Source organism: Mya arenaria, chromosome 2, assembly GCF_026914265.1.
Source record: "Mya arenaria isolate MELC-2E11 chromosome 2, ASM2691426v1".
Classification (NCBI taxonomy): Eukaryota; Metazoa; Mollusca; class Bivalvia; order Myida; family Myidae; genus Mya; species Mya arenaria.
In genome coordinates this window covers 36,713,796-36,726,977 of record NC_069123.1, presented here as the reverse complement: position 1 = coordinate 36,726,977, position 13,182 = coordinate 36,713,796, and the positions used below count along the sequence as shown (strand labels likewise).

At 38.2% G+C, this 13,182-nt stretch overlaps 1 protein-coding gene across 5 annotated transcripts in view; it reads left to right on the top strand.

Annotated features, from left to right (window-relative positions):
• The window catches only part of LOC128208804 (protein phosphatase 3 catalytic subunit alpha-like), a 49,384-nt gene that overhangs the window by 28,974 nt on the left and 7,228 nt on the right, over nucleotides 1-13,182 (top strand). For all 5 annotated transcript variants that reach the window (XR_008256898.1, XR_008256897.1, XM_052912439.1 and 2 more), the window contains 2 exons: nucleotides 674-758; nucleotides 12,830-12,927. Coding sequence is in view for 3 of the 5 variants with exons in the window: in XM_052912439.1 (XP_052768399.1) it covers nucleotides 674-758; nucleotides 12,830-12,927 (183 nt within the window). In the remaining 2 variants the exon portion in view is untranslated. The remainder of the gene's footprint in view (nucleotides 1-673; nucleotides 759-12,829; nucleotides 12,928-13,182) is intronic.

Genomic DNA, 13,182 nt, shown 5'->3' with positions numbered 1-13,182 from the left:
TTTTATACTTCGCAAATGATTTTGGTATTCTCTGATGTGCTAAATGCTTCAACTCCATCAGCGTACATCTTCGCGCATTATGTATAGCAACTCTTGAATACAGGAGTGGAGAATTAGCATCCATTCTTTTTTTTGCATTTAAGAAATATATCATATTTTTATCGTGTTTTATCTTGAGTTAATGCAAAGAATCTGTCCTTGCTTAAATACACAATGTTAATGCAATTCCCAGTTAATTATTTTTTTCTAATTGAGTTTCATAAAAAGAGTACCGGTATATAAATATTTGAAGGAATCATCTGATTCTTATTTCTGCAGCAGACTTAATTGATGTTAATGTGGGGGATGGGAGTGGGGGGGACTTTCCTCTTGATCCAATTTTTCTCAATGAAGTGCAGGCTTGACCGATACTTATGATAAGTACTAGCAAGGCCAGCACATGAATATATTACCATGTTGGTACACTGATAATATAACATTATTGCCGAAGCGACGTTTTCCATTCGGGACATCTCATCCCTCCATCCATTTCTGATACAGCGACTGGGAATTGCATGATACAATTTGTATTGATTCACATTAGTCAGGTCTTGAGTTATATTGTAATGAAAGAAGAGCTGGATCTGGTTCTGTTGCACAATGTCTAACTCGATATTTTATCTTGTGTTCGCAGGCGGAGCAGTCGCTGCAAGGAAGGAGGTCATACGAAACAAAATCCGCGCTATTGGCAAGATGGCCCGAGTCTTCACAGTGCTACGGTAGGTACCTACCCCTCACCTGTAGAAAGTTCAATGTTGTTAAATGTCTGCCATCAGTCATTGACAACATGATGGTCTTCCCCTTGTGTGTTGCTTTGGGCACTATAAGCATGATAGCCAAGTGCTACAGTAGTTACATACCTGTTTAGAGTTGTATAAGGTCAGCCAACACCAATTGACCACATGATGGCCCTACCCCACGGCATTTCCATTTTTGGTGAATTTGGGGACTTTGAATACTGCTCTAACAGAAAAATGGCAAGGCATTAACTGTAAATTAGTGATTCTCTTTATCAAGTACACTGTAAAGATCTCATAGACAGAAATGAAACGTTGTTTATATTATAAATACATTGAACAGCTTTTGTTGAAATCAAGGGGGCAATACCTTTCCAATGTCCAGGGAGTTGTAATTGCGCCATTCTCATCTTTGTTAATGTAATGGGGAGAAATTTCATAAATATATTTTCCAGAATTTTATTTTCAAGACTCGATTAGTTGTGGGAATTGTTTTAGTAGGAGAAAATAAGCAGACTTAGTTTTTATCTGGATTGATAATGTCAAATATGGTTATTTTCCCTATTCCCTGGAGGGGTTTTGCAATGAGGTAAAATAAGCTGCTTTTGATTGAAGTTGCTCCCACAAGGTGTCTAATGTGGAGATACTACGGACTACTTTATCTGATGTGGAGTTATTGCGAACAATGAAGATACCTATCATGGATTATGAAAGCTATTGCCAACTTACAACTTTCATAGCATCAGATCTGATGCTTAATGCAGGCGACTTGATGGCGTCTTATGTGGGCGTACTGCGGACTACTTGGTTGTCTCTAATGTGGAGCTTACTGCAGACAACTATGATGGCCTCTACTGTGGAGCTTACTGCAGACAACTATGATTGCGTCTACTGTGGAGCTTACTGCAGACAACTATGATGGCCTCTACTGTAGAGCTTACTGCAGACAACTATGATGGCCTCTACTGTGGAGCTTTCTGCGAACTACTTTAATGGCGTCTACTGTGGAGCTTACTGCAGACAACTATGATGGCCTCTACTGTAGAGCTTACTGCAGACAGCTATGATTGCCTCTACTGTAGAGCTTACTGCAGGCAACTATGATGGCCTCTACTGTGGAGCTTTCTGCGAACTACTTTGATGGCGTCTACTGTGGAGCTTACTGCAGACAACTATGATGGCCTCTACTGAAGAGCTTACTGCAGACAACTATGATGGCCTCTACTGTGGAGCTTTCTGCGAACTACTTTGATGGCGTCTACTGTGGAGCTTACTACAGACAACTATGATGGCCTCTACTGTGGAGCTTACTGCAGACAGCTATGATGGCCTCTACTGTGGAGCTTTCTGCGAACTACTTTGATGGCGTCTACTGTAGAGCTTACTGCAGACAACTATGATGGCCTCTACTGTGGAGCTTACTGCAGACAACTATGATGGCGTCTATTGTGGAGCTTACTGCAGACAACTATGATGGCATCTATTGTGGAGCTTACTGCAGACAGCTATGATGGCATCTACTGTGGAGCATCCCTGCAGACTTCTTGGGTTGCGTCTTATGTGGACCTTATTGCGGACTTCTAGGATGACGTCTAATGTGGAGCTAACTGCATGATGGTTTCTAATGTAGAACTTACTGCGGACTGGTTGATGGTATCTGAGTTAGAGCTTACTGGCTACGACTTGATGGCGTCTTAGATGGAGCTTACTACATTGTACCTACTACTTGGAGCTTACTGTGGACTACTACGATGGCATTTAATCTTGACCTTCTGTTGACTTCCATGATGGCATCTAATATAGAGCTTTATGTGGACAGCTGGATGGTCTCTTAGGTAAAACTAAATGCAGAATTAACATGGAGCTTAATGAAGATTAATAGGATGGGGTCTAAAATGGAGCTAAAAGCGGTTCTTAATGACCTCAAGGGTTAATGCAAACTATTTTGCTAGTGACTGGAGCTGATAGCAGTCTACTATGAAGGCATCATATGTGGAGCTATTACGGACTACTGTGATTGCATCTTATGTGGGGCTATTGAGGACTTTCATGATTGCATCTAATGTGGAGTGTTATAATCTTTCGGTAAATGTGAAATTACAAAATCGGGTTTCAGTTTTAACTGTTTCTGGCCCAGCCCTTACACTTATGTCATGAAGGAAATGAAATATCCGATGTACAGAAGACTTCAATGACATTAATCTACGAGATATTGAAATGTCCCAAAGTAAACAAGTATTTCTGTGGGAGACATGGTGGTGAATTTCTGAGTGCTGGTTGCCTGATGGTTTATTTACTCTCCCATCTCCCATATCGGAGAGATCACAATACAGGGCCGAAGAATAGCATGCACTTACAATGTACTATCTTTTCCATCATGCAGTATTTCTTGGGCAAAACCAGTAGTTGATTGATTAACAGTTAAATATTCCTTAAAACCACACGGTTCAATAAGTTTAGATGAGAATAATACACCCAGTGGTGTCCTTCAATGTTCTCCAGTTTAAAATGTGATCTGCAGGCCTTGTATTTGTGTGCTCCCTAGAGGATCAGTGCCGTGGTTTTCATCCCCATAATTGCAGCCTTCATCCTACCATATAAATCTTTTAACAATTCTCTCAACCCCCCGGCTGGTTTTATTGTCCGATCAATATTTTGGTACAATATGATTTGTGACAATTTGTTAATATGGATGAAAAGTATTGACAGGATGGCACAGTAGAAACATTTTCCATCAGCATACACCATTTCCTTCAATAGATGGCACAATGCAATATTGTAATCAATGCCAATTAGCACTACCATCCATTCGTATACATGGAAAGAGAAAGATATATTGATTGATTCTATTTCCGTTAACAGAGTGGTCTAATATGTTTTTGACATTGTGTTTTATTCATATCTGCTGTGGACAAAACATTGCTGTTTTTGAATTGATAAAACTTGAAACATTGTGTGTCACATATTGTAGATGGGGTTTATGTATCTTATTTTGTAGACAGGTCATCGATATTTGGGGAGTCCCAGGGATGCACAGCATGATACTCACTACCATGAAAATTGAGTCAGGAACTAGTTTTCTGCGTCTGAGTAATTCCTGCTTACTAATACTTAGAGCAACACGCAGTGTATACAAATAAGATTTTGAATACAAATCGTGAATGATAAGTTGTTGACATTTGTATGAACTGTGTAAGCGTCTGAGATGTCTACACATGCTGTCAGGATTTATGAGAAAACTTCCCATTTTGTCGAGTTTAAAGTTATATTTTAGTTATAATCATAGAAATGAGTTGTCTGATAAAGAAAAGATGCACATAATGCAGAAAAACAGGTTTCTGTTGAATTATATTGCTGATGACTACTTGTTTTGCCCGTGACAACCTGTATTGCCCACCACAACCTGTATTGCCCACCACAACCTGTATTGCCCACCACAACATGTATTGCCCAAGGCTACTTGAAATTTGTATGTTTACTTGTTCTGCCTATGTCTACTTGTTCTGCCTATGACTACTTGTATCATCCATGGCTACTTGAACTGCCAATGACTACTTGTATTGTCCATGGCTACTTGTACTGCCTATGACTACTTGTATCATCCATGGCTACTTGTACTGCCTCTGCCTATGACTACTTGTATCATCCATGGCTACTTGTTCTGCCTATGACTACTTGTATCATCCATGGCTACTTGAATTGCTTATGACTACTTGTATTGTCCATGGCTACTTGAACTGCCTATGACTACTTGTATCATCCATGGCTACTTGTACTGCATATGACTACTTGTATCATCCATGGCTACTTGTACTGCCTATGACTACTTGTATCATCCATGGCTACTTGTACTGCCTATGACTACTTGTATCATCCATGGCTACTTGAACTGCCTATGTCTACTTGTATCATCCATGGCTACTTGTACTGCCTATGTCTACTTGTATCATCCATGGCTACTTGTTCTGCCTATGTCTACTTGTATCATCCATGGCTACTTGAACTGCCTATGACTACTTGTATCATCCATGGCTACTTGTACTGCCTATGACTACTTGTATCATCCATGGCTACTTGAACTGCCTATGACTACTTGTATCATCCATGGCTACTTGAACTGCCTATGACTACTTGTATCATCCATGGCTACTTGTTCTGCCTATGTCTACTTGTATCATCCATGGCTACTTGTACTGCCTATGACTACTTGTATCATCCATGGCTACTTGAACTGCCTATGTCTACTTGTATCATCTATGGCTACTTGTACTGCCTATGACTACTTGTATCATCCATGGCTACTTGTACTGCCTATGACTACTTGTATCATCCATGGCTACTTGAACTGCCTATGTCTACTTGTATCATCTATGGCTACTTGTACTGCCTATGACTACTTGTATCATCCATGGCTACTTGAACTGCCTATGACTACTTGTATCATCCATGGCTACTTGAACTGCCAATGACTACTTGTTCTGCCTCTGCCTATAACTACTTGTATCATCCATGGCTACTTGTTCTGCCTATGACTACTTGTATCATCCATGGCTACTTGAATTGCCAATGACTACTTGTTCTGCCTCTGCCTATGTCTACTTGTATCATCCATGGCTACTTGAACTGCCTATGTCTACTTGTATCATCCATGGCTACTTGTAATGCCTATGTCTACTTGTATCATCCATGGCTACTTGTACTGCCTATGTCTACTTGTATCATCCATGGCTACTTGAACTGCCAATGACTACTTGTATCATCCGTGGCTACTTGTTCTGCCTATGACTACTTGTATCATCCATGGCTACTTGAATTGCCAATGACTACTTGTTCTGCCTATGTCTACTTGTATCATCCATGGCTACTTGAACTGCCTATGTCTACTTGTATCATATATGGCTACTTGTACTGCCTATGTCTACTTGTATCATCCATGGCTACTTGTACTGCCTATGTCTACTTGTATCATCCATGGCTACTTGAACTGCCAATGACTACTTGTATCATCCATGGCTACTTGTACTGCCTATGACTACTTGTATCATCCATGGCTACTTGTACTGCCAATGACTACTTGTTCTGCCTATGACTACTTGTATCATCCATGGCTACTTGAACTGCCTATGTCTACTTGTATTGTCCATGGCTACTTGAACTGCCTATGTCTACTTGTATCATCCATGGCTACTTGTACTGCCTATGACTACTTGTATCATCCATGGCTACTTGTACTGCCTATGACTACTTGTATCATCCATGGCTACTTGTTCTGCCTATGTCTACTTGTATCATCCATGGCTACTTGTTCTGCCTATGTCTACTTGTATCATCCATGGCTACTTGTACTGCCTATGACTACTTGTATCATCCATGGCTACTTGAACTGCCTATGTCTACTTGTATCATCTATGGCCACTTGTACTGCCTATGACTACTTGTATCATCCATGGCTACTTGAACTGCCTATGACTACTTGTATCATCCATGGCTACTTAAACTGCCAATGACTACTTGTTCTGCCTCTGCCTATAACTACTTGTATCATCCATGGCTACTTGAACTGCCTATGACTACTTGTATCATCCGTGGCTACTTGTTCTGCCTATGACTACTTGTATCATCCATGGCTACTTGAATTGCCAATGACTACTTGTTCTGCCTCTGCCTATGTCTACTTGTATCATCCATGGCTACTTGAACTGCCTATGTCTACTTGTATCATCCGTGGCTACTTGTTCTGCCTATGGCTACTTGTATCATCTATGGCTACTTGTATCATCCATGGCTACTTGTATCATCCATGGCTACTTGTATCATCTATGGCTACTTGAACTGCCTATGACTACTTGTATCATCCATGGCTACTTGTATCATCCATGGCTACGTGTACTGCCTATGACTACTTGTATCATCCATGGCTACTTGAACTGCCAATGACTACTTGTTCTGCCTCTGCCTATGAGAACTTTTATCATCCATGGCTACTTGAATTGCCTATGACTACTTGTTCTGCCTCTGCCTATGACTACTTGTATCATCCATGGCTACTTGAATTGCCTATGACTACTTGTATCATCCATGGCTACTTGAACTGCCAATGACTACTTGTTCTGCCTCTGCCTATGACTACTTGTATCATCCATGGCTACTTGAATTGCCTATGACTACTTGTATTGTCCATGGCTACTTGAACTGCCTATGACTACTTGTATCATCCATGGCTACGTGAACTGCCTATGACCACTTTTATTGTCCATGGCTACTTGAACTGCCTATGACTACTTGTATCATCCATGGCTACTTGAACTGCCTATGACTACTTGTATTATCCATGGCTACTTGAACTGCCTATGACTACTTGTATTTTCCATGGCTACTTGAACTGCCTATGACTACTTGTATCATCCATGGCTACTTGAACTGCGTATGACTACTTGTATCATCCATGGCTACTTGAACTGCCTATGACTTCTTGTATTGTCCATGGCTACTTGAACTGCCTATGACTTCTTGTATTGTCCATGGCTTCTTGAACAGCCTATGACAACTTGTATTTTCCATGGCTACTTGAACTGCCTATGACTTCTTGTATTGTCCATGGCTACTTGAACTGCCTATGACTTCTTGTATTGTCCATGGCTACTTGAACTGCCTATGACTACTTGTATTTTCCATGGCTACTTGAACTGCCTATGACTTCTTGTATTGTCCATGGCTACTTGAACTGCCTATGACTACTTGTATTTTCCATGGCTACTTGAACTGCCTATGACTTCTTGTATTGTCCATGGCTACTTGAACTGCCTATGACTTCTTGTATTGTCCATGGCTGCTTGAACTGCCTGTAACTATTTGTACTGCCCCTGACCTCTTTTACTGCCCTCAACTACTTGTACTGCCTATGTGAATTGCCTATGGCAGATTTCACGTTTTGATGACCAAAAAGTTCCCGGCGAATATTGATTTTCAAAATTTATTGCAGATTTGTGATTTCAACATAATCTTTTACAGTAATTTCTTATCTATCATATTTTAGAACATTTGCAATGAATTATTCATGCATTTTTATAAAATAAAGAATTTTGTATCACCATACCATTTGTGCTAGTGTTACAATATTGCCGGTAAAAACTTGTTGTTTTTTTAATATTTTGATCCAAAGAAGTATTTTGTCTTGCACTAAATGGTTCATTTATCTATAAAACAGATTGTACAGACAAAAAATAAAGATTGTTTTGTTTTTCTCAAATAATTTTATTGAAACAAACCCAAGTTGGACAACAAGACAGAAAATATTTTCTGCAAACATAGGTTTTCTTTTTATATCAGATCAGATAAGCTATAAACATAAATGTTTTGTTGTGGTGATATAAATGTCTCTAGTATGGTGCAATTATCATTACCTTTGATATTAAACATATTTATTATAAATTGCTAATTGCGAGAATGTGCTAGTGTTACCACAAGACAGAATGAGTAACATTAGCAGTAAGTCACATTAGCAGTTGGACAGAATGTTTCACAACAAAATAAAATACAGACCAACCACAGACTCTTTGAGCTTGATACAGTATAAAACAAACTATATAAATGATTGATAAACACGGTCAATTGATAATCACATAAAAATCATAATAATCATACAAGATTGACGAAGATGCAGTGTGACAGACGTACACATTTCATGAGCTTCTACAGTTGAAAATAGTTTCTTTGACTCTTCATTTAGTTTAAATTTTGTTATTATGTTTTACTCATTTGAGATTTTAATAACCTGTTGTTACAATATAATTCTATTGCTTCTCAAATAGTTCCTACTAGTTTTGTTCATGTTGATTTATAAATACACTGTTGACCTAAGTTTATATGGTGTCAGACTGAATGACGAATCCTGGAAACACTGTTCCCGCAGCAGTTTGATTAAACAATCTCGTAAAAAAATATACCAATCTGGATAGAATAACTTCCAATACGAAAAACCAACAATAGAACTAAAGATCAGACTGTTGTGTGTCTTAAAGGCCTAGTTTAAGCCTTTTAAAAGTGACCCTCCCCCTTTTAAGGCCTAATTTAAGGAATATTTGGCATGATAATCCCCTGCTGTGCATCTCCTTCTAATCACACTGGTTTGACAGTAGGGGCCAATTTCCTGTGTTTACCAGTAGGTTTATTGGCTCAGGGCCATTAAGGGTCCATTTCTATCTTAAAATATCCCATACTGCGCAGCAGGATACTCAGATCGGAGATCTGATAAGACAATTAGGCAATTATGCACCAATCAATTGTAACCAAGGCCCCCAGGTCCGGGGGTATACTGGGGATAGCCGGGGAAGAGGGCCGTGTTTTTACTTTCCAGGTGGCCCTGCAGGGCCGTGTGAGTGCGGTGGTTTTGTCTTAGTGCCAAATTTAGCGGAGATATTGACTTGTATAGAGTCTCTGGGGTGCGGGGGGCATTTGGCCGGGGTTTTACCATCAGTTCGTCCCCGCAAGGTGAGGATTTTACCCGGGGTTTGCTGGACCGAAAGTCAAAGTCCCGGCTATTTCCCGGACCTGGGGGGGGGGGGGCATGGTTACAATTGACTGGTGCATTAGATTAAGATCCATTTACAGAGGTTGTGTACAAATACACAATGTCATAAGAGATTGATCAGAAATCTTTACCCCGAACTGTATATGCCTACACAGTGACATAGACACTGATCAAAAGATCTTATCATAAAAAAGGCAAATAAACATCCAGAACTTTAAAACCTGTAACAAGAACCACCCCACCCGCAGTAACCTTGCATATAATCCAACCCGACACAGCGAAAGACAATTCTTATAAAATAATGTTTAATGTAGGTAAATTGCAACAGTCAAACAATTCAGACGATTTACACATGATCTTCTTGTCTTCAAGGGTATGGTTCTGAAAAAGAAATTAAATTATTACATACTTTCTGTTGATAAATGAGAGTGTTCTAAGTTATATATGTCTGCCTCTAACACAAGAAGTCGTGGGTTTGGTTTGATCCCCAGCAGGGGTACTTTCTCATTGCCTCACAAAACTAACACAATACGTAATGTTTTCTACCAAGGGAGCAGATTTGAGACATTAAATTCATAGAGCTGTCTTCACAATCTTACAAACTAAAACAAAACACTCGCATGTAAATGCCATAAATTCAAACATTTTAAATTTTTAGCAACAGATCATTTTAGATACTACTTTTACTAACACTTCTTATTGTTTCGCTACTTTCAAAAAACAGTTTTGTTTGAAATACTACAAGAATACGTCAATTTATTATCTGTAAATCTATTCATCAGACTCCTTCCATATGGAACAACATATAGTTCGTCAACTTGCGCCACATCTCCAATCTGATAAGACCTGCTGTGCAGTTTTCGATGTTTTATTATGAAAATGGACCTAAACTAGGCCTTTAACTTATTTATCGTATTTTTTATTGTATATACCGTATTTTCTCGACTATAAGGCGATTCGCTTATAAGACGGCCCCCTAACTTTGCCCATGAAATCTGGTGCTTTTTGTTTCGACTCGCTTATAAGACGGGGTCAATTTTTAAGCAAATCTAAAATGCTAAAATTCTTCCTAATGTGTAAAAATGTTCAAGCTCAACGGACAATTATCGACTTTCGCGGTAACTGTTTTTGTTTTACTCAAAGAAAATGGCGGTCAACTGTGAGCTCTCTATTTGGATGTAGGTTAAAAATGAGTACATGGTTACGCTTTTAAGTTTGCAGGTCGTTACTTATCAGAATTTTAATAATTAATCAATAACAACATAAGTTTGTTTTAGTTTATTTTTTTTATTGAAGACACCAATGAAGTTCTTCGGCAAAATAAATGGCTTCAATAACATAACTGCGAAAAGCCGAGGCATGAATAGGTGTTTGTTTAGCAAAAATGCTTTAGGCAATAATTGTCCCTTGATTGGCGACGAACATAAAGGATTCATATTCGCATTGTCATTTGTTTGCTTAATCAAATTGACAGTTAGGTACCTACATCATATTACGATTCCAATTTATTGATTTGATATATCTGTCAAACTAATTATACTGACACGCGCCATGAGGAAAAATGCAGATAAAACGGTACACTGTGTGACGTCAGAGCACGCGCGGTGAAGAGATTTCGTGTTGTTGTTTACTTAATTGCCCCATACTGGTATCGGCAGACGATATACTGGATAGACGAATACCCTATGTAAAATTTTACTGATTTTGACTTGAATCTTTTTTAATATTTTATCTACTCGCTTATAAGACGGGTCCCCTACTTTTGGGGTAAAAATCAGGACCCAATTTCCCCGTCTTATAGTCGAGAAAATACGGTATATATATATATATATATATATATAACACTGGCATTCAGTTAATTTAATCTGGGACAGTTTGAAATTGAATAAAAAACATTCACTAGATTGAACAGTTTTAGAAGCACAGAAACAATGTTCTTCAACTTTTATATGCTCTGGTGGGGGGGGGGGGTTCAAACAGGAATCAAAAAGTAACACCAGGGGAGATGTCCTATTGTCATGCAATAGCACACATTGTTCTGTCCAAAATGTAACACAGCATTCAGGTGACTAAAATAAGGTAAAGATACAATATATAACACAAGTTTGTGTCAAAAATAAGATTTGTCAAATAAGAAACACAATGAATCACAAAATGAGCATACAAATATTGACTTCCATCTCAAGCATTCTCTCTTGGTGATGTCAAACTCTGCTTCTGTCCTATGTAACATTAGGGGAAAAGTCCTTTTGTCACATTAGCAAACATATTTCTGTCCCAATTATAACATAAGCATTCAGTTTACTTAATCAAATTCTGATTAAGTATTAAACAGTTAAGCTTGTATCAATGGATCACAAAAAACAAAACATAGATATGTGTTTTATAAAAAAAAGAAGGATTTCTGTCCAATGTAGCATTTGCAGTTATGTCCATTTGTCACGTTGTCATCTATTTTTCTGTCCATTTTATAACGTTTGCATTCTTAATTCTGTCCAATAAATAACGATACCAAACACAAAAGCGGTATGAATTCAATATAAACTACGTACCTAATGAATTAATACTTACAAACGATAGTTTACAGACGACATTGTTATGTTCGAATAATTGACTCTGGGAAAGTCATCAAATTTCAACGATTTTCTCGCTTTATTACGCGCTTGTCTTAATGCTAGCGTGACATAATGTTAACGTTACATCGAAGGACAGAATGAGCCAAACTTGGATTAAGTTTTTATCAACGGTATTCACCACTTTTTTTTATCATTTCAATGTCAACTGTGAACCAGTCCAATATAAAAGTAATCGCTACCCGGATGTTAACCCTCAGTCGGTGTAAATTATTCACGAATAGAAAAGGTGCTATCGTCATGCTAAAATGGGACAGAATGGATTTTGCGTAACATTAACACATTTTTAGACCTAAAAAACTTTATGATCAGGAATGACCAATTTCTTGTTACATGCAATGCTGTTTTTATCCGACACATAGTCTTTGTTTTCAGTGATTTAATAAAGGTGTGTTTAGGCTTAAAACAGTTAGCAGTGGATCATGTCTGCTAATGTTACACAACAATTGGAGGACAGATTACCATAACGTTATCACCATGCGCAATTACCGAAAATTTAAGTATATTACGAACAAAATGCAATCATTTAAGATATATTATTGTTTTAATTAACATTTCTTGCAAACATTATTCAACAGACAAGAATAAAATACTCTGTCTTTTTTGTCCTAAATATCGGCATATTTTTACATTTTTTTACCTTATTTAACACAATATTTTCATTATTTTAATACTAATCACTTCTATAAGGTGTTCTTATTGGGTTGGAAAAGGCAATTGCTGTATAAATGACGTTGACATGCAATAACAATAAATGAAAGCAAATGGGCCAAATAATTGCCTCTTTTGTGAAATCTGCCCTATGCCTTCTGGTATTGCTTATGATAACTTGTACTGCATATGACTAATTGTATTGCCTATACCTATTCAAACTGTTTTGTGTGTTGCAGCGAGGAGAGTGAGAGTGTTCTGCAGCTGAAGGGCCTCACACCGAACGGTCTGCTGCCACTTGGGGCCCTTGGAGGGGGCAAGGCCACACTCAGCAATGGTAAGTCTTGGTCTTGAGCTGGAATTTTAGACACCACAAATCGTGACATCTGAATGGGTCTGCCAAGTAAACTTTTTAACATTTGTCATTTTAAACCATTACAAAGAAACTGTCTTCAAGCTAACACAGCTTGAGGATGTTACAACTAAATGGTAAGTTCTTACATTCAACATTAACTTTTAAGAAATGTGTTATTTAATGAAACTGAATTTGTAACTTTACAATTTGAAACTTAGTTTGTAATTAATGAAAATG